Here is a 25,760-nt window from a genome sequence, read left to right on the forward strand (position 1 = left end):
TGGGTTTAGTGCCTTCACCAAATTGCTTCCACCAACAAAATGTTACATCGCCGTGTTGGATCTTAATGAAAATCATTAGATGGATTCTCACATTTGGTAAAGTAGCCTTGCTGGTGGTAATGTGATAGTTCTGTCTATAAATGGATGCAATTATACTAGCGTCATTTATAGCACTAGTCTGCCTTTTGGTTTGTGCGTTAAACAGCAGTTCTGCCTGTGGTATAATTGAGAACCACACCAGCAGCAAATCCACCACTTGTACAATTTACATGACTAAACCTAAGCGGTAATGCTTTTTAATAGAGAAGTTATGCTGGTCTAAATATTACCCAAAATACCAGAAAACTATTCACAGACGAACATTCTTGTAAACGTAGTTTGGGTGGCAGCAGCTGTAGTTTATAAACAGACAATAGCTCCTGGGAAGAAAGCTGAGGATTTATGCGTGATTACCTGCCTCCAAGTGGAAGAGAATGCCTCCAAGTGTATCAAGTGTATTAGTTTCCAGGGACAATTGATGACTGGTTTATATTGCGATTTGATGTGATCTGGAAATAAATTCTGTCACTCACGGCGTTTGGACACAGTTCTCTGAAGATATGAACCATCGTACTACTGGCTGCTTCGAGGTCGCCTGTCATACGGGCACACATTCTACGATGGCTAGATATGTGAAAAATATCTGATTATGTTAAGAACAGAAATATGGATTCACTGCTAGTGCCAGAACTGGGTCATAATAGCACCTTCTTAGAAAGGGCCCTAAGCAATTGTCCTACAATCACAAACTAATTTTAAGATTCCTTAACTTGAAATAGCTCAGGATGGGAAATGTGATCACTCTGAGGTGCCAGACTCTGTAAAAGGACATTTTTAAAGACATCCAGCTACTATGCCAATTCTGGATTGGATGTTAAAATTCTGTCCTCTAAGTTCATTGAACTAGAAACCATACCACCATAGAAAGAAAAGTAGAGGTTTGTGTATCTCTATCCACACCATGTGTCTTACCCAGTGTTTATACCTCAACCATCATCACCAAAACCCTCCGTTTGTGTCATTGATGCTTGTTGGACATTGTCCAATACAAACTGTCTTATTTCAACAGTGATTGTACTTCAAAACTATTTGAAAGGCTAATATGCATTTACAATATCGTAAAGTCCTTAAAGATGCTATATAAATGTGAATGCTTTCTTTATCCAACATATTTTCATATCAGGGAATAAAATTATAATGACAGTTTTCCTTAATACCTTGAAACACATGGCAACTAGGCACAAAACTTCTCTTCAATCTTCTTATCTCATGCTGCCTTGTAAATATTTTCCATATTAGTAGCTGTGAAGGTCAATCAGTGTGGGGGGCTTGTGACCCAAAGGGCATATATGCCTTCAGAAATTGATAGAATTGGATTCAAGTGATGATCTTATGGCCAAAATGTAAATCACTGAGACCTGAATTGGACTGTAACTAACAGGCAGACAGAGGGAAAAAAAGTTGCAGTTGACGGCTTACAGTTTGAAGAAAAAAACAAGCCCAGTTATGAAAGGGGCACTCTATTATTTAGCATCTTGAATTATATGTGATTGCTGTGGCTAGCACGTGTTGTTGTAAACCATATAGATGATGCCTACTGAACTTACCACTCATTGCCATTTGCCAAGCTGCGTGCATCAGTGATTTGCAAATGAATTGCATCTACACCAGTCCAATAGCATTCTACCACTATCAATACACACTCCCCTGTGTGTTTCGATGAGTTCCCACATCTCTCTATTAGGCATGGTTTCCTGTGATATTGATTGCTGCTGCATGTTGCTGGAGTATCAAATGTTTGTAATAGTACTTTTACTTCTGTGATATTGACATCAGATGGTTCCGTATAATCAGTGACACTTACTGTGTAGCTGAGTTGGTAAATTAGCTGATCAACATAAACTGAATCTAGAAAAGCAGAACATTCAATCCTATCAATGCCAGTGCACTGGCTGCCAGCTACAATTAGTCATAACACCCAATATCTATGGTAGGAAAATCCCAGCCAGTTTCCTGCATCTGATCCCTACCCATTATTCAGACATTGGCACTTCCTATATGTTCCCCTCTTTTTCTGTTCATATGCAAAAAATCTTAAAATGTTACTAAATAGGAGCTGGTGAGTGAGCCCATCAAGTGCTTTTCTCTGTGTGAATTATCCAGGCTAATCTCAACCCCCTTGTGCCTAATTCCAATTGGTCACATTGATTTCTTTTGTGCTGCAATAACCTAATTAAAAACAAACTAATCCAATTTTAAACCTGGTCTTCAGATGTTCATCATTAAAGACACACAGAGTTGAGATGGTGATGCTTAGCTCCTGGCAGAGACTTAGTAAAATCTTGGAATGTCCTCTGAATTTATCTTGAATGTAGAGCAGAGAAGGCAAAGGGGAGATTCAATAGAAGTGTTCAAAATTTAGAGGCTGTTGTGACAAAATGAATAAGCAAAAATAGTTTCCATTGGCAGAAGGATTGATAACCAGAGGCAAAATATAAAGTAACTCACAAAAACCCAGGAGAGATTGGGAGAATAATTTTTAACATAGCAAGCTGTTGTTGTCTGGAATGCACTGCTGAAATAATTGAAGAAACAGATTCAAGACTAACTTCGAAAAAGGAACTGCATGTGTTCCTGAAATGGAGAAAACTGCAAAGTTATGGGGAAAGAAAGGATTAGAGCAACTAATCAAAAAGCACCTACAAGCACAATGAGTTAGAGGATCTTTCTGTGCAGGAAAATTTTTATGATAAAAATTTACATCTACGTGAATTCTGCTCATTCAGAGATATCCATGTGATTGAACATTGAAGACTTTTATCAGCAACTTACCATTTACCTTGGCTGAGGCACGGGAAAATGCCTGGAGGCATAATGTGACAAAACAAAATGGAGGACACAGAGGATTGATTACATGGAGACAAAATATTTGTAGCATCCTTCCCTCCCAACTTCCCAGCCTGATATTTTTGCCTGTCCACTCCTTCTCTGTCCCTATCCCCTAACTTCACTATCTCACTGCATCCCCACTCCTCCCCTTCATCGATTACTCACTTCACCACCTCCATTTCCTCTCCCTTTCAAACCCTCACTACGCCCTCCTCTCCACCCCCTTTTTCCCTCCTTCCTTCCCATCCCCCAAATCCCTCCTTCCTTCCCAGTCCCAACTCCTTCACCAAATTCTCCTCCCATTCCCATCATTACTCCACTCCTCCTTATTCCCCTCGCTCTCCTCCTTCATCCACATTGATCTCCCCCTGCCAGATGTACCACCCTCCCTTCACATCCATCACCCTCCCATCATATTCATCCCTTTCTCCACACACATTAATCTCCCTCTCCCACCACATCCATCACCCTCTCCCATGTCTAATCCCTTTGCGTCCCTCCACATCAATCACCCTACCCTCACATTCATCTCGTATATCCATCACCCTCTCCTATATCCATCATCTTGTCCCACATTCAGCACCCTCTCCCATATCCATCACCCACCCCCCACATTCATCACCTCATATCCATCCCCTTTGCACACACATGCATCAACACCTCCCAAATCGAGCATTCTCTCCAACATTCATCACCCACCCACCCATTTCCAACCCTTTCATTCCACAACATCCATCAATACCTTCCTCATCAGTCCGTCCGTCCATCCATCCATCACCCCCCCACACACACACACACACATATCCATCTCCTTCCCCTATCACTTCACCTTACATCCTTACTCCTCCATCATTCCCACCCCCTGCCCCAGTAAAAACTGTCAATGATCATACGCTCCCAACCGCCCCCTGCCTCGCGCCCCTGCCTGGTTTCTCGTGCACGTACCCACTCAGTGCGCTCCTGCGAGCCCCTCCCACCCCCGCCCACCACTACCCACCCCGCGCGCCTGCTGCCAGTCGGACCGCGTCGGGCTCAGCAGCAGCCGGAGCTCTGTCTCGGCTGTTGGAACATGGATGATCTCGGTAAGTGAGGCCGGCGGCAACGGAGCGGGAAAGCTCCTCTCCCTCCCCAGCCCGGTTACCGGCAGTGGGCCAGGCCGGAGAGTTAGCTCGGGCTGGCAGTGTTTGGCCAGGCCGGCCCCCGGCTCCTGGCTCCAGCGGCACGGGAGAGGACGAGGCCGGCGTGCGGCTGCGGTCTAGGGGTGAAGCCGAGACAGAGGACTATGTGCTCGACCAGCACAACCCCCCCCGCGCCATTACTCTCATCGAGCCGGAGCCGCTGGAAGTTTGTAGAGCTGATTGGAAAGTTTCCTGTTCGTTCCGGATCTCTGGAGCTAAAACGATTTGTTTTTGTCCCGGGTGACCGGACTCCAAGCAAGAAACTTTCTCAATCACCGCCATCGCCAGGTCATGGTGAATGGGGTTCTGGTTAACTCCGCATGATGGGCTCTGAGGGGTGGACTGTTTGTACAGGGTATGGGCAACGAGATGTCCAGAGATGACCACTAGGTATGTTCGGGATATGGGCAGGTGTATCAGCGGTACGGACATGTGGATATATAGGATATGGGCAAAGGGAATTTGGGGCATGTACATTGGGGGTGTGTATGGCATGGGGCAGTGGGCATTTGTAAGGTATGGGCATTGGAAATTTACTGGGAATGGGCATTGATGACATGGGGAATCAGTGGGATATGAGCGCAAGTGTGTAAGGTGTATTGGCAGAGATAATCTGCAAGATATAAGCAGGTGAATCAGCCAGATATGAATAGGTGGAATAGGATTTGGGAATAGCTATCAGTAGTTTGTGAAAATTAGAGAACAGGGATCATGAATCTCTTCAGTATATTGGGCAAGGGTGGGTGGGGTTCTTTGGGGCACTGGAAATAAGGAATGTGGATATTTACAGTGAGGACAAAGGCTAAGGTGTTAAATCACTATGTTGGCAAGAGAATAATAAAAGGATGTGCAGACAAGAGTGAGGCATGGAAAATAAAGTGCCGGTGAACTGTGGGTCATTGGGCAAATAATATCTAATTAGCCTTTCACATGGGATATTGTGACTAACGATTAAGTTGATTGTCTACTGGTTTTGTATGGAATTATGTTCTGTTGTTTGTGATGTTATAGGGACATAGTAATGATTTTGTTGTTCGTCCACTGGAAAAGCAATGTTAATTCTTCATGGGATGATAGACTAGAGATTTAGAGTTACATTTTTAATTTTAATGACAAAACTAGAGAGCATAGGTTTAAGGTGAGGGGGCAAGATTTAGAAGTGACTTAAGGGCCAACTTTTCATGCAGCGATTGCTGCATGTCTGGAATGAGCTGTAAGAGGAAGTGGTGGAGGCTGGTACAATTACAACATTTAAAAGGCATCTGGTAGGGAATATGAATAGGAAGGGTTTAGTGATATGGGCTGGCAAATGGGACTAGATTAATTAGGATATCTGATTGGCATGGATGAGTTGGACGGAAGGGTCAGTTTTCATGCTGTACACGTCTATGACTCTAGACATTGAAATAATTATTCACTTTAGTAATTGTCCACTTGAACTGCAGAAAACAATAATGCCCTTGATCTTTATTTGAATTGTGAAGTGTAATAACTTGATTTGGTATCTGTGAGGAATATCACTTTAAATTCAAAGAGAATTCAAACTATTCAAAACTATTTCCACCTTTGAGAATGTGTGCCCTTGCAACTTAACCAGTATTCATGCCTACTGGTGTTGTTGTCATAATCTCTCTAGATTTTAAAACAAGGGCGTTGGCAGATTCCTTAATGTGTTCACATCTGCTTTCAGCAAGGCAGTGTTTGTTTAGATTTTACTGCTACCTGGATCAGGGTGTATTGTATATTTGTTTTAATATCTCTGCCTAATCTGCTATGATGACTATTCCATGTGTCCGGGCCTTAGGTACATTGCGATCACATGCTGATCACTTCCTGCGAGAGAGACAGTTTAAAGATTACGGCAAAGAATTTTGGTTTGGAATCCATGCTAGAAAAAGTAAACTAAAATGTAGATTATTCCATCCATACGAAACTCAAATCAAGATAAGGTAAAAACACATTAAGCAGTCTTGAGTGTGCAGTGTCTCTTTTAACAGTAAGCCATGTATAATTTGCCAACTCTTATTCTTTGTGCAAGTAGAAGAGTACCACACAATTGAAACTTTTGTTTAATAATTGTAGCAATCAACACTCCCCGGAAGGTAAAGACCAGCTGTTGAGAGTGAAAAGTGCCTGAATGTTCTGAGCTCGCTACTGGACATCCAGGACATTGCTCTGCATGATCCCAAGAGTCATTTACTAACATCCACTTTGAACTGTAAAGAGAAGCAGATCTAGCCTTTGATAGAATTTGTAACCTGTTCAGAGAAAGAAATGAGATAATGGGAACTGCAGATGCTGGAGAATCCAAGACAACAAAATGTGAGGCTGGATGAACACAGCAGGCCAAGCAGCATCTCAGGAGCACAAAAGCTGACGTTTCGGGCCTAGAACCTTCATCAGAGAGGGGGATGGGGTGAGGGTTCTGGAATAAATAGGGAGAGAGGGGGAGGCGGACCAAAGATGGAGAGAAAAGAAGATAGGTGGGGAGGTAGGGAGGGGATAGGTCAGTCCAGGGAAGGCGGACAGGTCAAGGAGGTGGGATGAGGTTAGTAGGTAGATGGGGGTGCGGCTTGGGGTGGGAGGAAGGGATGGGTGAGAGGAAGAACAGGGTAGGGAGGCGGAGACAGGTTGGACTGGTTTTGGGATGCAGTGGGTGGAGGGGAAGAGCTGGGCTGGTTGTGTGGTGCAGTGGGGGGAGGGGACGAACTGGGCTGGTTTAGGGATGCAGTTGGGGAAGGGGAGATTTTGAAACTGGTGAAATCCACATTGATACCATTAGGCTGCAGGGTTCCCAGGCGGAATATGAGTTGCTGTTCCTGCAACCTTCGGGTGGCATCATTGTGGCACTGCAGGAGGCCCGTGATGGACATGTCATCTAAAGAATGGGAGGGGGAGTGGAAATGGTTTGCGACTGGGAGGTGCAGTAGTTTGTTGCGAACTGAGCGGAGGTGTTCTGCAAAGCGGTCTCCAAGCCTCCGCTTGGTTTCCCCAATGTAGAGGAAGCCACACCGGGTACAGTGAATGCAGTATACCACATTGGCAGATGTGCAGGTGAACCTCTGCTTAATGTGGAATGTCATCTTGGGGCCTGGGATAGGGGTGAGATGTGGGGGCAAGTGTTGCATTTTCTGCGGTTGCAGGGGAAAGTGCCGGGTGTGGTGGGGTTGGAGGGCAGTGTGGAGCGAACAAGGGAGTCACGGAGAGAGTGGTCTCTCCGGAAAGCCAACAGGGGTGGGGATGGAAAAATGTCTTGGGTGGTGGGGTCGGATTGTAGATTGCGAAAGTGTCGGAGGATGATGCGTTAACATTTGCCCCCACACCTCACCCCTATCCCAGGCCCCAAGATGACATTCCACATTAAGCAGAGGTTCACCTGCACATCTGCCAATGTGGTATACTGCATCCACTGTACCCGGTGTGGCTTCCTCTACATTGGGGAAACCAAGCGGAGGCTTGGAGACCGCTTTGCAGAACACCTCCGCTCAGTTCGCAACAAGCTACTGCACCTCCCAGTCGCAAACCATTTCCACTCCCCCTCCCATTCTTTAGATGACATGTCCATCATGGGCCTCCTGCACTGCCACAATGATGCCACCCGAAGGTTGCAGGAACAGCAACTCATATTCCGCCTGGGAACCCTGCAGCCATATGGTATCAATGTGGACTTCATCAGTTTCAAAATCTCCCCTTCCCCAACTGCATCCCTAAACCAGCCCAGCTCTTCCCCTCCCCCCACTGCATCCCAAAACCAGTCCAACCTGTCTCCGCCTCCCTAACCTGTTCTTCCTCTTACCCATCCCTTCCTCCCACCCCAAGCCGCACCCCCATCTACTACTAACCTCATCCCACCTCCTTGACCTGTCCGTCTTCCCTGGACTGACCTATCCCCTCCCTACCTCCCCACCTACACTCTCTCCACCTATCTTCTTTTCTCTCCATCTTCGGTCCGCCTTCCCCTCTCTCCCTATTTATTCCAGAACCCTCACCCCATCCCCCTCTCTGATGAAGGGTCTAGGCCCGAAACGTCAGCTTTTGTGCTCCTGAGATGCTGCTTGGCCTGCTGCGTTCATCCAGCCTGACATTTTGGTGTCAGAGAAAGAAATGTTCTTCTATTACCTTGTCCATCCTGTGAGATATTAAGTTAACAGGAGCATGGCAAATGCTTCTGATTTTTATGAATGGATTAGTGTACTTTCTGTCTTGATAACTTCTACAGTTTCATTCATGATAGCTGTATCATCGGATACAAGATTTTCTGATTCTTGGTCCCTGTGTCTGACCCAATTTTACTTGTTAGTTGTCGGAGCACAGGTCTTGAGGCATTTTCTGTCCCAAGTTATAAACGGTGTCATTGTTGAGAACATCTTATTCATTAAGAATATTAAACATAGCCACCAATTGTATCTGCATAATTTTAACATGATTTGAGGCTGTTGGGAAAGACTACTATGACTAATTGGATTGCCCTTTAAAGGACTGGCACAGGCATGATGGTCAAATAACTCCTGTGATATGTGATTCTGTAATATATCCTCCATTACAACAATGGCTGCACTTCCTGAAGTTCTCCAGTGATTTATACAGTTTTTTTTAGTGATTTGAGAATTCAGGTGATAATGAAAAGTGCTACATTAAACTAAATATTCCTGTATGAGAGGGACGCATAACTTATTCTTGTTATACAAGTGTATTTCAAGGAATGAAGGTTGCACCTGTAAGATGAGAGGGATGGACTGGCAAAAGGTCTAGGCCCGAAACGTCACCTTTCCTGATCATAAGGTGCTGCTTGGTCTGCTGTGTTCATCCAGCTCTACACCTTGTTATCTCCGGATTCTCCAGCATCTGCAATTCCTATTATCTGTGATAGAATAGTGAAGATTTGGGGATGCACTACTTTAGTGAAATGTAGTAACCAAACAGTACAACATAGAAAGTTATGAGTTGGCACATCAAGTCTGCTGTGTTTGTTTCTTCATATACCATTCTTCAGCCTGTTTCTCTCACTTTTTTTCATTTTGATCTTTATTATTTCTTTAGGATGTGCAAAATGCTGAAACCTTAACTTCTACCTTGGATCATAAGTGTATCCCCAATCCTTACCACCCCCCAAACTCTGACCTGTTTCTGGACCTAAGACAAAACTCTCACTTTTAAAATACCTTCATCCATGACTTCAACCAAAATCAGATCCACTCTTTCAAGTAGAATGTCCCAGTCCCCAATTCTTAATGTTAAATTTAACACACAGCACTTGTATAAATGGCTAGTATTGAGCAAAGAACCCAAATGCAGTAAGTTACATTTTAGTAGAGACTAAAGTCAAACCTTTTGCCATAACATTACCCAGGAATAAAGACAGAAAATAATAATGGCAAGTAAAATTTGAAGTAATCTCAAGCACGAGGCAAAAAATGGTGACACTAACAGTGAAACAAAATGTCTCAAGGAATGAGAATGTCAATAGTTATTTTGGGGTTTTTGGTTAGATTGGACAACCTGTGGTTGTACTCTTTGGAGCAAAAACTGTTGATTTGATTGAGACAGTCAAGATTATGACAGATTTGAATAAGCTAGTTGTTAGGTACAGGAGCCAGATTTTTGGCAAGAGACACAAGGGATCCAGAATTAGGAATTAATGAGTGATCTCTATCTGAGGAAGTTGGAGGTGGAGACCCTCACACACCACTCTCAGTCTTTCACTCGCCAATTGCCAGTTTCTGAGAGAGAGCTGATTGAGGCTCCCTCCAGGACTATCGAGAACGCTGGGAGAAGCTGGAGAGAGAATTAGTCAGTAAACAGGTAACAGGGATTCACAAGATGGACGGGTGGTGTTAATGTGGGAATGGAGAAATGTTCCTGGGTGAATATGGGGCGTTTTTGGAGAAATGGAGGATATTTCAGAGGCGACGGGGTGTGGTCCATTTGGTAGTGGGGGATGTTAGAATCACAGAAATGATACAGTGCAGAAGGAGGCCATTTGACCCAGATGTCCTTTATAATCTCCCTGCTCACAGCCCATAGCCCTGCAGCTTACAGCATTGAAGGCGCAGATCCAGATACTTTTAAAAAGAGTTTAGGGTCTCTGTCTCCACCACCAACTCAAGCAGTGAATTACAGATACCCTCTGCGTAAAAAGGTTTCACCTCACATTCTCTCTAATTGTTCTGTCACTTCGCCAAATCTATTTTTGAACTCTGATGAGGGAAAGAGCTTCCCCCTGTCTACATTATCTATACCCCTGACAATTCTGTACACCTCAATCATATCACCCCTCAGCCAACGAAAACAATCCCAACCTCTCCTTGGAGCTACAGTTCTCCTATACTGCCAGCGTTCTGATAAATCTTCTCCACACTCTCTCCAGAGTGATAATGTCCTTCCTGTAATATGGAGACCAGAGCTGCACAAAATACTCCATTTGTAGCCTCAGCAGTGTCTTACACAGTTTCATCATTATATCCCTATTTTTATATTCTCTACCTCTGCCAATAAAGGAGAGCGTTCCACATTCCTTCTTTCTGACCTTAGTCTACCTGCACTAGGGACATGTGCACTTGGACACCCAGATCTCTCACTTCATCTCCCCATCTCAGTATATTCCCATTTATTGTGTATTTCCCCCTTACTGTATTACCTAACACTTTCTAAATGCACTACCTCACACTTACCAGAAAGATTTAGACAGTTTAGGAGAGCGGTCCAGGAAATGGCTGAATTTCAATGTGAGTAAATGTGAGGTTTTGCAGTTTGGAAAAAAGAATACAGGCATGGGCTATTTTCTAAACGGTGAGAAAATTCATAAAGCAGAAGTACAAAGGGATCTGGGAGTGCTAGTCCAGGATTCTCTAAAAGTTAACTTGCAGGTAGAGACCGTAATTAAGAAGGCGAATGTAATGTTGTCCTTTATCTCAAGAGGGTTGGAATATAAAAGCAGTGATGTGCTTCTGAGGCTTTATAAGGCTCTAGTTAGGCCCCATTTAGAATACTGTGTCCAATTTTGGGCCCCACACCTCAAGAAGGACATACTAGCCCTGGAGCATGTCCAGCGGAGATTCACATGGATGATCCCTGGAATGGTGGGTTTAACGTACAATGAACAGCTGAGGATCCTGGGATTGTACTCAGTAGAGTTTGGAAGGTTGAGGGAAGATCTAATAGAAATTTACAAGATAATGTATGGTTTAGAAGGGGTGGACGCTAGGAAGTTGTTTCCGTTAGGTGGGGAGACTAGAACCCGTGGGCACAGCCTTAGAATTAGAGGGGGTAAATTTAAAATTGAAATGAGCTGGCATTTCTTCAGCCAGAGAGTGGTGGGCTTGTGGAATTCATTGCCACGGAGTGCAATGGAGGCCAGATGTTAAATGCCTTCAAGGCAGAGATGAACAAATTCTCGATCTCACAAGAATCAAGGGCTACGGGGAGAGTGCAGGAAATTGGAGTTGAAATGCCCGTCAGCCATGATTAAATGGCAGAGTGGACCCGATGGGCTGAATGACCTTACTTCCCCTTCTATGCCTTATGGTCTTATCAGAGACAAACTCCGTCTACCACTTTCCTGCCTACTCCTTCGATATGGCACATGGCTCGGTGCTTAGCATTGCTACCCGACTGTGCCAGGGATCTGAGTTTGATTTCACACTCAGGTGACTGTGCAAAGTTTACATGTTCACCCCATGTCTGCATGGGTTTCCTCTCATCGTCCAAAGATGTGCAGGTTCGGTGGATTAACCATGGGATATGTGGGGATACAAGGGTGGGGGAAATGGGTCTGGCTGGGATGCTGTTTGGAGGGTGGATATGGACTTGTTGGACTGAATGGCTTTCTTCCACGCTGTAGGGTTTCTATGAATCATTTTGGAGCTTCCTGCAATCCACCACACAATCAATCTTTGTATTGTCTGCAGATTTCCCAGTTATGCTTATCACATTCATGTCAACATAGTTAATGCATTACAAAAAAACAGCATGGGCCCCATCCCTGGCTTGTAGAATCCCTACAGTGTGGAAGGGACTATTCAGCCCAACAGGCCCACACTGCTCCTGCGAAGAGCATCCCACCTCAGTGGGTGAAGTGACAGTGGTCAACCATATCAGGATAAGAACCACAATTCAGTTAGATTTACTACTACCATGAAAAAGGACAGACTGAAATCAGGAGGAAATGTTTCACACTGGGGATGGCACGGTGGCTCAGTGGTTCGCACTGCTGCTTCACAGCGCCAGGGGCACGGGTTCGATTCCACACTTGGGCAACTGCCTGTGCGGAGTTTGCACATTCTCCCCGTGTCTGCGTGGGTTTCCTCCGGGTGCTCCAGTTTCCTCCCACAGCCCAAAGATGGGCAGGGTAGTTGGATCGGCCATGCTAAATTGCCCGTAGTGTTCAGGGATATTTGTTTTAGATATGAAGAAATGCAGGAGTAGAGGGATGGGTTGCCACCCAGGTTGACAGGGCTGTTAAGAAGGCATACAGTGTTTTAGCTTTTATTCATTTGAGGGATCAAGTTCTGGAACCAAGAGGTTATGCTGCAGCTGTACAAAACTCTGGTGCGGCCGCACTTGGAGTATTGTGTACAGTTCTGGTCACCGCATTATAAGAAGGATATGGAAGCTTTGGAAAGGGTGCAGAGGAGATTTACTAGGATGTTGCCTGGTATGGAGGGAAGGTCTTACAAGGAAAGGCTGAGGGACTTGAGGCTGTTTTCATTAGAGAGAAGAAGGTTGAGAGGTGACTTAATTGAAACATATAAAATAATCAGAGGGTTAGATAGGGTGGACAGGGAGTGCCTTTTTCCTAGGATGATGACAGCGAGCACGAGGGGGCACAGCTTTAAATTGAGGCATGAAGGATATAGGACAGATGTCAGAGGTAGTTTCTTTACTCAGAGAGTAGTAAGGGAATGGAACGCTTTGCCTGCAACGGTAGTAGATTCGCCAACTTTAGGTACATTTAAGTCGTCATTGGATAAGCATATGGACGTACATGGAATAGTGTAGGTTAGATGGGCTTGAGGTCAGTATGACATGTCGGCACAACATCGAGGGCCGAAGGGCCTGTACTGTGCTGTAATGTTCTATGTTCTAAGGGAGAACATGGGGAGAACTTCTTACGCAGTGATTACGACTTGGAGATTGCTGCCCGTGAGGGTGGTAGAAGCAGGAACAGTTAACAGTTTTAAGATGAGATTTGATAGGCTGTTGAAGAATTGGGAGATCGAGCAGGAATAGAACTAACTTGAGTGCTTCACAGAGCTGGGTTACAAAGCAGATGAGCTGAATGGTGTTCTCCTTCGTAAGACTTGGAAAGAAGAGACGGGGGTAATCATATATTGCCTGTACCCTCAATCCCTACTGTGGCCACATTTGATATTCTAATAATGTAGTTGGCTTTACTTAATTTCTGCATTTTAGCAGCTAAGTGTCTTTCTCAGTCACTTCAAAACTCGTAAAGGTTTAACATAGTGTTAATTGATTGACAAATGTAGTGGCTGAAGAGGAGAGGAAAGATACCAGGATAGAGTTGTTTAGAAGGAGTAGAAATTGAAGATGTAATGGATAAGATAAATAGAAAAGGGATGGAGGACAGTACAATGAGGCCAGTGATCATGTGATTGCAGTAGTACAATTTTGAATTGTTAGTATTGAACAGTGGAATTGATCATTCTTTGCAGTGTTGCATATGGGCTGAGTGAGCTTTTACTGCACAGTACAGTGTGTAGGAAGAGTTGCTGAAAATACTTAGAAAACATTCTACCAATCTATTTTTGTGACCTCAGTACGAGGAACAGAAATCAAAATGTCGTAGTCTGAAGATTGATTTCTGGGTGCCAAGGATACCATTCTGTAAATAGCTGAAACACTTGCAGTGACAGTTATAGACCCCTTTCCACTCAAAAGATTGTCCCTTTGATAGTTCACTTAGTAACTTACCTCTGTAGTAAGAGGTAAGTCCACTTACCTCTGTACTTACTGATAGTGGAAACACATGGATAGCTTTTGATTCCTGACCATGGTTTTTATTTTGGAACATGCTAAAATTGAGTAGTGCTTTCTAAATTTTACAGAGAACTCTGTGCTCCACTCATTCACTGGATGCTCAAGAGAAAAGTTTACAGAGCACATTCAGAGGATTCCCAATTAAAAGCAAACATAGACATGCTGAGAATTAGAAATAAAGTTCAGTTGAAAATTATTTTAAAGAGGACTGACTTGATATCCAGAGCGAACTGTGTGATGCTTCCCCCTTCGAAGTGGTTGATTACTTGGTTACACATTTGGAGACTGACAACTGGCATATTTGAAACCTTTTTACTCACATTTACTATAAGGGCAGTGCTACGAAATGTTTGCTAACCCAGCTTTCAGAGTCAAGACTGTAAGGCCATTTAAACATCAATAGAAAAAGTGATCCTGAGGATGGCAAGCCTTTAGGTGACTCTGGATGAAATGTACCGAAGAATTTTATTCCTGCCCATTGGTCTTCACTATCAGCATGAAAAGTGCAGAAGGAGGAAATCTCACTTATATAATCCCTTCTATGAAGTCGGCAGTGTTATTGTATATCTTATTAAAAGCAAAATACTGTGCATGTTGGAAATCTGAAACAAACCCAGCGTGTGCTGGGGAAACTTAGTTTCTCTTCCCACGTAGATGCTGAGTTAAAGAAGTTCAGTATGACCCTCTCTTGTTCACTGTTGCCAGGGAATGCAAGAAATAAGTTCAGGAATCGATCATTCAGTATGATCATGGGCTTCATTTTGGGCTTCAATTCCATTTACCTGGATTGACTTCTCACATGTGCTGAAGAGGTTTACAGCAAATTAAGCACTTTTGAAATGCATTCGCTGTTGTAATGCCGGAAAATGAAGCAGTGAGTTTGCATATAGTAAGCTCCAAGCAAACAAACGTAAATGGCCAGATCAGGGATGAATATTAAAGAGAACATGGGTCAAAATTGGTGTTCCATTTTATCTCCACCAGCAAGAAGGCACCTGGGTTTGGTTCAATGTTTTGCTTGAAAGATAGCATTTCTGAGAACATTCAGTTGAACTGTATTGTCTATATTATGTGTTCAAGTTGATGGAGTGAGGTTTGAAGTTTCTCATTTAGAGTGTTACCACTTAGTCAGTGAAGTGATTGTTGCTTCTGACAGCTGTCTGTAGATTGTAGCGTGCAGGAAGATTTGGTTGAAAAGCCAGTAATTTTTTACTTTTAGCTCCTGGTTCCATTGAGTTTCCTTTTTGTATTTTGCTGGTGCCTATCAGTTCACTTCACTGAAAAGCTCAAGATGTAGCTCTGAGCCTCAGTGGTGCATATAAACATAGATAAGGAAGTACAAACTAACCAAAGTACAAAGACCACTGTGGTCTTCGAAAAGATCATGTGCTTTACACATTACTATTGAACTCCGATCTAGCACACTATTATAACAGCTGTTCTATTTCATCTGTGCTCATGCACCAAAGTGAAACTGTATTAATAAAGATTGGCAGCCGTTAGCACTGTTGATCAGCCTACTGAGCTTGTGACTGTTCGTATTACAGGAGTCAGTCAGTGCAGATGTCCATAAGGTCTTTTTGATCATTTCAAGTAGAGAGCAAAGTAGTGGAAGGTTTGACCCTGTTAATTATCATGATGTTTTCGACACACTGTTTGTGAATTGCTTCACGGCCCATTTTGGGGATGCCTTGCTTTGATATCTGTAAAAGAATTTAAACTTAGGCTGTTGAATAAACATTTAAGTCATTCAATCAATGCTCTCGAGGTTCATATACATTAGCAATTGTGCCAGTGGAATTGGGAATTTGGTGATGTGCTGTGAGGGATTTTGACAGTAAACATCTGTCACTATTCTCTTTCCTCTGCATATGTTTGTGTGTGTTGTCAAGCATTTTGACCTCGTGGTTGCAGCTTTCTGTAATCTCACTTTAACCATTTCAGTATTAGGTTTATTACTGCTCTGTGATTATAGAAAGTTGACATTCAGCATATCTCCAGTAATTAATGCCAAAGGTCTAACCAAAATAATAAGTAATCCAAAACTGTACAAGCTTATTAAGGTAGAGAGATTATAACAATTTATCAAGGTGATGATGTCAACAGGGCAGCCAGGGATGTTTTACAGGTCCTGAACAGTGTGGTGGGATCACGTGTAGCCTGACATGAACCCAAGATCACGGCTGATGCTGACACTACAGATTTCATACAGAAAATCAACACCCGTGGACAAGTCAAAGCAGGAATGTTCCTCATCACAATGAACGTTTTGGAGCTCTACCTCAGCATCCCCCACGATGAGAGCATTGCTACAACAGTCTCATTACTCAATAACAATTGACAGTTTCCAGATGCCATTGTAAACTCATCTGCTTCATCCTTGACCACAATGTTTTCACCTTCGACCACCAATTCCTTATCAGACATGTGGATCAGCCACGAGGACCAACATTTTCATGTACTAGTTCAAGCAAGACCTCTTTGCTGCTCAGGACTTCTGACCAATGCTATTCACTAGATACATTGACGACCTTTTTCTTCCTTTTGGACTCATGGTGAGGAATTACTGAAACAACTACATAGCAATATCAACATTTTTCATCCCACCATCAGACTTGCCATGGGCTGCTCTTCAGAATCAGTGTCATTCTTGGACACACCGCATCTCCGTCAGGGACTGTCACCTCAGTACGTCACTTGACTGCAAGCCCACAGATAACCTCGTGATGATGCACTTCTCTAGCTTCCACCCTAAACAAATTAAGGAAGCCATTCCCTACAGACAAGCCCAGCACATACACAGGATCTGCTCTGATGAGGAGGAATGCAAAGGAAACGTAGATATTTTTAAGGGCTCCCTCATAAGAACCGGATACGATGCTCAACTCATCGATTGCCAGTTCCAACGTGCCACAGCGAAGAATCACAACAACCTTCTTAGAAGACAGATGCAGGATACGACTGATAGAGCGCCCTTCATTATCCAGTACTTCCCTGGAGTTAGAGAGACTATACCATGCTCTTCACTGCCTTCAACATTGACAATGAGCATCTCACCAAGGTCATCCCTACGCCTTCAAACAACTGACAAAGCTTAAACAAACCATGGTGCGCACCAAATTTCTCAGCCTTCAGGACATTGACCACAACACCCCACAACTCTGCCATGGCAATCTTTGCAATACGTGACAGATCATCGACATGGATACTACCATCTCAAGTGGGAACACCACCTACCACGTACATGGCAGATAATCATGTGATTTGGCCAAAGTTGGTCTACCTCACACGCTGCAAGCAAGGATGCCTTGAGGCATGTTATATTGGCGAGATGTCATGCTGATGCTATGGCAATGGATGAAGGGATGCCATGCGACAGTTGTCAGACAGGAACGGTCCCTCCCAGCCAGGGAACACTTCAGTGGTCAAGGGCATTCAGCCTCTGATCTTTAGGTAAGTGTCCTCCAAGTCGGACTTCTAGATACACAATCTTCGAGCAGAAACTGATAGCCAAGTTCTGTACATGAAGATGGCTTCAACCGTGATCTTGGTTTCGTGTAGCACTACATGTGACTCCACCACACTGCTTATCTGTAAAATCTTCCTTACTGTCGTGTTTTGACAGCATCACTTTGACAAATTGTTATGATCTCTCCAAATTAATTAGTTTGCATAGTTTTTGATTACTTATTACTTTGGTCCGATCCTCAGCATGTGACTCTTACACCTATCATGTTTATTCCAGCCACTTAATTTGTCTCCAGCACCACTTTCCTTTTAATGTTTTGCAATTGTGTCTCTGCCTCATTTAATCAGATTATAGGTAATCCCTTTGCTTGTTATTCAACTGTTGACCCTTTACCCTCCAAATCTAACACTCTTGATTACCTGCAGAGACTCATTATTCGACACTCCACTCACATCAGGTGTATGATCTTCTGATCTCATTGCAAATAAATTCAGTGTCTGTGTGCTCTTCTCCCTCACTTCACCTGACAAAGGGGCTGTGGACCGAAAGCATGTGATTTCAAATAAACCTGTTGGACTGTTACCTGGTGTTGTGTGACTTCTGACTCCAAGGCGTGTAGCAGACAATTTCCTGATCCTTCATTTGTGCTTTATTTGAAGTACTTTAAGGGAGAAGAATGTGTTTTCAAAACTTTTCATTTCGTCTTCGCCAGGATAAATGAGTGTGACAAATTTCAAAGATGCACAACAGTTGATATCAGAGGAAGAAAGAGTGTTATTTCTTTTACTCATTGACTTTGATTAGCCAAAACATTGCCATGGTGAAAGTACAGGGAACAATAGGCTCCTACAGCTGTAGGTAATTCAAAAAAGGTGCACCTTATACACTGTATTCCACTCTCACATTTTGAAATGGAGCAGTTTAGCATGCTCCTTTTCCTCAACGTGCGAGTTGAAAAACCCAGTACCATTGTGTCCACAAAGTATCTTCTCTAGTTCTGTACAGGTTGTGATTTGCATGCTATAGGATTTATCTTCTAAACAGTCTTGAAAATTGGTTGCAGAAGTAAACTGTAAGACAGAGGCTGTCCTGGTCAGATCACTTTTCTGCTGTGGATTGTGCAAACTCTCAAATGGGCCAAAGAAAGACTTCAAATGTGCCCAATCTACCCTTAATAATGCTGGAAAGACAAGGTATTTCAAAACTTGAACAATGGCAAACCATCTCACACTGTTATTGTGAAGTGGCTAGCAGAGTGGCGTTCTTCACAAACAGGATTCAACCGCAAGTCCAAAATGATGCTGTACAGCTCACCAGTGTTTTATGAGAGTGTTTCAGCACCAGTATGATCCCAGCTACATTGGTTCAAGGTCCCAGTTATTGGATGATCAAATCAAAAAGCACATTCCTTTGGTTGTTACAACAGGCAGGGTACGAATTGTACTCAACCAGCCTGTACATGCAAAACTGAATAAACATCTACTGTTTTGTGATTTTTTTTGAGATTGAATACAATCCTGAGTGCACAAATAGTTATGTCAACAACCAGTGTGAAATAATCATTCAAGCTGGTAACATTGTTCTTTTACGTTTGCTAATAGCAACATACGTTCATATTACAAGAGCCTGTTGTCTGAAATCAAAAAGAATGTGTTCAAGCTTTGCACATTTTTGAATCACGGAATTTGGAGACTCAGTAGTTAGCTTTCTCATGTGATATAAATTGTTGTGATCATTTGAAATTTGGCATTCTTTCATTTATCCTAATCATGAAAAACAGAAGGTTGACAACACATCTTCCTTGCCAGTGATAATCAAGTTTTGTACAGATTTTTTTTAAACATTGCAGTCCTGAGTAAAGCTGCAGGTCTGGGTCTTCACCTTTTGTAATTTCTCTGTTTCATATTTCATATTTTTTCAGTCTTTACAGTACATCTATAGTACTTTATAGCTTTGTTCTATTAAAAAAAGACAAAAATGTGCTTGTTTCTTCTCATGTTCATCATTCTGTTTAGTTAGAATAATTAATTTCCCTTTTTGGTCAAATGATAGAATTTTCACTTCCTTTCCTTTTTGGTTTGTCAATGTTGATGGTTTTATCTGGTGCTTATTTGTTTACACTCAAATGGTTATAGATATTCTGATTTGTTTTCAGCAAAGGAAATTTGGTTAGTGTCAGACAGTCATTGTAAATGTGCAGAAACATGTCCATAATATTCATAGAATAGAGTGGAAAGAGATCATTTGGCTTATTGATTCTGTGCCAATTCTCAGAGTATCCTACCCAGACCCAAATTCCACCGTAACCCCGCATTTACCATGGCTAACCCATCCAGTCTGCATGTCCAGAGCAGCCAAGGGGAAGTCTTGGATTCTTTGCAGTGAAAGGTGATGGGGATGGAGGGTTAGGAGTAGATTCTTACAACTGATGCTTGCTGTGGCCCTTACACCTTGTCCAATTTTCCAATAGCCAAAACACCGTGGAGTATCTGTCACAGCTTTCATGCTTCCAAAGATGATAAAGCCCTTCAATATTTCTTCATTCCTCATGTGTTTATTACCAAATGTGGCACCTTTCTTCACCTGAGCAACAACATCTGCATCTCTTCTCTTGTGTAGAGACAGGTGCAAAGTATTCATGAAAATCATGTCAGTGACTTCTGTCACCACAACAAATGACTTATCCTGATCTCTAATTGGCCCTGTTCTTTCGTCAGTTATCACATTTCTTTTTACTGAATTGTAGCCTGTTCCACTGCCTACGGACTGTAGTCTGCTGTGGGCTTCCTGCTGTTCCAGCCTCTCTTCTGGGGAAGGAGGTAGGGCTATTGAGTTCAGTTGTGGCAAGCACCCTAATTTCCAGGGGAGACGGGGAGGGGCTGGTGTTGGGCTGGAAGGTGATAGTTGCTGTGTTGGACATGGGCATGTTCTATCATGCCCTGGGTCAGTGGCAGCCTCTGAAGGCTACCATGATGCTATAGATATTGTCAGTTGCCCAGGGATTAGTGGCAATAATCCAGAGGTCTTGTGGATCCTTGTGGGTGGAGTTGCTTTGATGAAGACTTCATGCAGTATTGCAGTGCAAGGAAAGACTGAAGTCAAAGTTGGGTGTGGCCTTGACACAGAGAGGAGATGTTCCATCAGTTTGGTCAGGTGAGATACTGCAGTGAACAATGTTAAATGAAGCTCATGACGCTCTATCAGATTTTTTGGCACCAATAAATTAACACAGTTAAAATGACAAAGCTAACAGAGAATGTCAAATGCAGATTTTCAATATTTTTTAATGCCTTGTCACCTCTTTTAATTTTACAACAGCATGTTCTATACTCACAGCTTCGCTACCGTTTGAACTCATGGAGGCTGAAATAAGCTTTTTCTTCTGTCTTATCCTACTTTTCATGCTCGTTATCATGCACGGCCTACGTTTGGATAGGTGGGGAGGATGGACAGGTCAAGGGGGCGGGATGAGGTTAGTAGGTAGGAAATTGAAGTGTGACTTGAGGTGGGTGGAGGGGATAGGTGAGAGGAAGAACAAGTTGGGCAGGTAGGGATGAGCTGGGCTCGTTTTGGGATGCAGTGGGGGGAGGGGAGACTTTCAAGCTGTGAAATCCACGTTGATACCATTGGGCTGCAGGGTTCCCAAGCAGAATGTGAATTGCTGTTCCTGCAACCTATGGGGGGCATCATTATGGCAGTGCAGGAGGCCCAGGATAGACATGTTGTCTAAGGAATGGGAGGGGGAATTGAAATGGTTCGCAACTGGGAGGTGCAGTTGTTTACTGCGAACCGAGCGGAGGTGTTCTGCAAAGCGGTCCCCAAGCCTCCGCTTGGTTTCCCCAATGCAGAGGAAGCCACCCCATGTAAAGTGGATGCAGTATACCACATTGGCGGATGTGCAGGTGGACATCTGCTTGATGTGGAAAGTCATCTTGGGGCCTGGGATGGGGGTGAGGGAGGAGGTGTGGCGACAGGTGTAGCACTTCCTGCGGTTGCAGGGGAAGGTGCCGGGTGTGGTGGGGTTGGAGGGGAGTGTGGAGTGGACAAGGGAGACGCGGAGAGAGTGGTCTCTGGAAAGCAGACAAGGGTGAGGTTGGAAAAATGTCTTGGGTGGTGGGATCGGATTGTAGATGGCGGAAATGTCGGAGGGTGGTGGGGTGGTATGTGGGGACTAGGGAGATTCTGTTTTGGCAGTAATTGCGAGGGTGGGGTGTGAGGGATGGAGTACGGGAAATGTGGGAGACGTGGTCTAGGGCGTTCTTGACCATGGCTCGGGGTGGGGGGGAGGGGCGCGGGCGGTGGAGTTGTGGCCCTTGAAGAACGCGGACATCTGGGATGTGTGGGAGTGGAATGCCTCATCCTGGGAGCAGATGCGGCAGAGTCGAAGGAATTGGGAATAGGGAATGGAATTTTTGCAGGAAGATGGGTGGGAGGAGGTGTTTTTATTCCAAGTAGCTGTGGGAGTCGGTGGGCTTGAAGTGGACATCGGTTTGTAGGTGGTTGCCTGAGATGGAGACAAAGGTCCAGGAAGGTAAGGGATGTGTTGGAGAAGGTCCAGGTTGTTGTGTACAGGTAAAATAAGCTCTTGATTTTAATAATTCTACGATCTCTATATCTTTAACCAGGATAGAATCAGCGCAAGTGTTGGGGTAGTTAAAATACCCCTTTGCAAGTGATGTGTTTCTGCACTTTTTAGCCTACTTGTTTGGTCTTCTACCTCCCTCTGACTGTTTAGACATTTGTTCCATAGTTTTATCAATGCGACTGCCTTTGTATTCTTTCTCGTGGCCTGCTTTGATGATTCTTCTAGTATAGTATCCCTCCTTGTAGTTGAGATTGTTTCTTTACTCTTCCTCCTTTTTAAATGCCATCCCCCCCTTCTGAAAACTCAGTAACATGCAATATTGAGCTTTAGGCCGTATTTCTCTAATAGCTATGATATTCAGCTTAAAGTCTCCATCTGTGCCCTCAACACATATGCCTATTTCCTAGGATTACTCGTATTGTAACGTATACCCACCAATAACCGAACAATGCTCTTGTCTAAATTCTAGCCTTAATTTCCTCTACTTTCCATTTGAGCTTTGCTTCTCTTCTTTCCTAATTCTTGACTGTGATGCCCTCTAAAAGGATGTGTCCTCCCCCTGGTAGCTGCACATGTGCATTTACCATAAGATGCCACTTACCAATCACACCGATGAACTTCTGGAAGGGGCCACTGAACTGCAATCTGAAAATTTTTCCTTGTCCAAGAGCAGTGTTTCCTCAATAGTACCCCAGTGCTTTCTCACTTGATATTGATCAGCTTAGTAGTACATAATAGTGCTGAAAGATTAAACTTGCTAATCTTGAATTTGTTTGTTTGCGCCTTAACTGTTTTTTCCCCCACATCGATAATATCTGATACATTGTTAAGGAACGTGTTTGACTCTGTCACCATAATCTTGACAAAAAACATGCGACTAATCAAGCTTGTATTAATGGTCCTATAAGTCAAAATGATGAGTGTTGACCAACTTGACATCCACATCAAGTGTTCTGCTTCACTTGTTGATGGTCAGCATCATAGAACTTTTGGGTTGGAGACTCTAAGCTATGATAGAAATGTTCAAAGTATGCTGACCATGTGTGAGGGTTTATTCCTGCATCTTCAAAAAGAGAGATAATACAGCTTTTGGAATGTAAAAGATTAGTTATCTGCATAACCACTGAGGCAGGAACATGAACCTATTGGTATTTTTGGAATTATTCAGTTAAGTCTCACATGAAGGGTCAATGATCACGTTTACATTCCATGAATTGTGCAGCTATAAAGGAGAAAGAATGCTCAGGTTATTCAAGTGAAACAAGCACAAGGAAAAATGCTTTGAACTTATCCTTTAGAAGTTTTTTTTAAAATCTCTCATGGGATAAGTGTTGCTGGCTGGCATTTATTGCCTGTCCCTAGTTGACCTTGAGAAGGTGGAGGTGGGTTAGTCTTGCACTGCTGCAGTCCATATGCTGTAATTTGATACACAGTGCCCTTAGGGCAACAATTCCAGGATTCCAACAATCCCAGTGACAGTGAAGGAACAACAATATATTTCCAAGTCAGGACGATAAGTGGCTTAGAGGGAAACTTGCGAATTCCCTCGTATCAGCTGCCCTTGCCTTTCTAGGTGGATGTGGTTGTGGATTAGGAATGAATGTCTGCTGTGCATCTTTTGATAGTACACACTGTTGCGACTGATTAGTGGTTAGAGTGAGGTAATGGCCTAGTGTTATTATCGCTGGAATGTTAATCCAGATGCCCAGGGAATGTTCTGGGGGGCCCAGGTTTGAATCCCACCACAGCAGATGGTGGAATTTGAAGTCAATAAATATCTGGAATTATCAGTCTGACAATGACTGTGAAATCTTTGCCATTTGTCAGGAAAAGCCCATCTGGTTCACTGTCCTTTTAGGAAAGGAAAGTGCCATCCTTACTTGGTCTGGCCTATATGTGACTCCAGATCCACAGCAATACAGTTGACTCTCAACTGTCCTCTTGGGCAGTCAGGGATGGACAATAAATGCTCGCCTTGCCAGTAATGCTCAAATCCCATGAATGAGCAAATTAACTTTTTGGGTGTGGTACCAATCAAGCTGGCTGCTTTGTCTTGGGTGGTGTCAAACTTCTTCAGTGTTGTTAGAGCTGCTCCCAAGCAACTGGGAAGTATTCCGTCACATTACTGACTTATGTCTTGTTGATGATGGATAGGCTTTATGGAGTCAGGAGGTAAGTAACTTGCTGCAGTATTCCATGCTTCAGTCCTGTTCTTTTGGCCAGTGTGTTTATCTAGTGACTCCGATTGAGTTTCTGGTCAATAGTAACCCCAAGGATGATAGTCAGAGATTCAGTGGGGGTAATGACATTGAATATCAAGGGGTGGTGTTAGATTGTCTATTATTGGTGATGGTTGTTACCTAGTATTTGTGGGGCACATCCCAAGCCTGAATATTGTTCAGATCTTGTTACGTTTGAACATTGCTTCAGGATCTGAGTTGTGAATGGTGCTGAACATTGTGCAATCATCACCAAACATCCCTACTTCTGACCTTTATGATGGAGGGAAGGCCATTGAAGCAGCTGAAGATTGTTGGACCTAGGACGCTACCCTGAGGAGTTCTTGCAGAAAAGTCCTGGAGCTAAGATGACTGACCTCCAGCAACTACAACCATCTTCCATGTGGCACAGATGACCCCAACCAGCAGAGTGTTTGCCCTCTGATACCCATTGACTCTAGGTCAAGTACGATTTGGATGTCAAGTGCTGTTGCTTTCACCTTACCTCAGGAATTCAGCTCTTTTCTGCATGTTTGAACCAAGGCTGTAATGAGGTCAGGAGCTGAGTGTCCCTGGCAGAACCGAAACTAAGCGTTTCTGAGCAGGTTATTGCAGAGCAGGTGCTGCTTCGCAATACTGATCTCACCTTCCATCACTTTACCAATGATCGAATATAGATGGATGGGGCAGGAATTGGCCTGGTTGGATTTATCCAACTTTATTGTGTACAGGACATATCTTGGCAATTTTACACATTGTCAGATGCCAGTGTTGTAACTGTATTGGAAGAGCTGGCTCAGGGAGCAGCCAGCTTTAAGGTACAAGTCTTCTGTACTATTGCTTGAATGTTGTCAGGGCCTATCATCTTTGGAATATCCAGTGCCTCCAACCAATTCTTGCTATCATGTGGAGTGAACTGAATTGGCTGAGGACTAATATGTGTGATGCTGAGGGCAACCGAGGAGGTTGAGTTGGATCATCCAGTTAGCATTTGTGGCTGAAGATTGCTGTCTTCTCTTTTGTGCTGAAGTGTTGGGCTCTTCCAGTTTTGTGAATGGGATATTTGAGGAGCACTGTCTTCCAGTCAGTTGTTTAAATGTCTTCCACCATTCACAACTAGATGTGGCAGGACTTCATTATTTAGTTCTGAGCTGTTGAATGTGGGGTTGCTAAGCTGTCTATCACTTACTGCTTTTGTGGTTTTACATTGCAAGTACTCCTGTTTGGTAGCTTCACAAGGTTGACACCTCATTTTGAGGTATGCCTGGTGCTGTTCCTGCGCACACGCATGCATGTGCACACATTTTATTGAATCAGGTTGATGCCCTGGCTTAATGGTAATGGTTGTTTGGAGGATATGCCAGGCCATGAGGTTGCAGATTGTG

The 25,760-nt window shown here is 43.6% G+C and overlaps 1 protein-coding gene across 5 annotated transcripts in view; it reads left to right on the plus strand.

The window, feature by feature from the left end:
- Positions 1–3,913: 3,913 nt before the first annotated feature.
- The window catches only part of LOC125464056 (paxillin-like), a 171,273-nt gene continuing 149,426 nt past the window's right edge, over positions 3,914–25,760 (plus strand). For all 5 annotated transcript variants that reach the window (XM_059655130.1, XM_059655131.1, XM_059655132.1 and 2 more), the window contains exon 1: positions 3,914–4,010. In XM_059655130.1, the coding sequence (XP_059511113.1) occupies positions 3,998–4,010 (13 nt within the window). In that variant the 5' untranslated portion in view covers positions 3,914–3,997. The remainder of the gene's footprint in view (positions 4,011–25,760) is intronic.

Source organism: Stegostoma tigrinum, chromosome 26, assembly GCF_030684315.1.
Source record: "Stegostoma tigrinum isolate sSteTig4 chromosome 26, sSteTig4.hap1, whole genome shotgun sequence".
In the NCBI taxonomy this organism is placed as follows: Eukaryota; Metazoa; Chordata; class Chondrichthyes; order Orectolobiformes; family Stegostomatidae; genus Stegostoma; species Stegostoma tigrinum.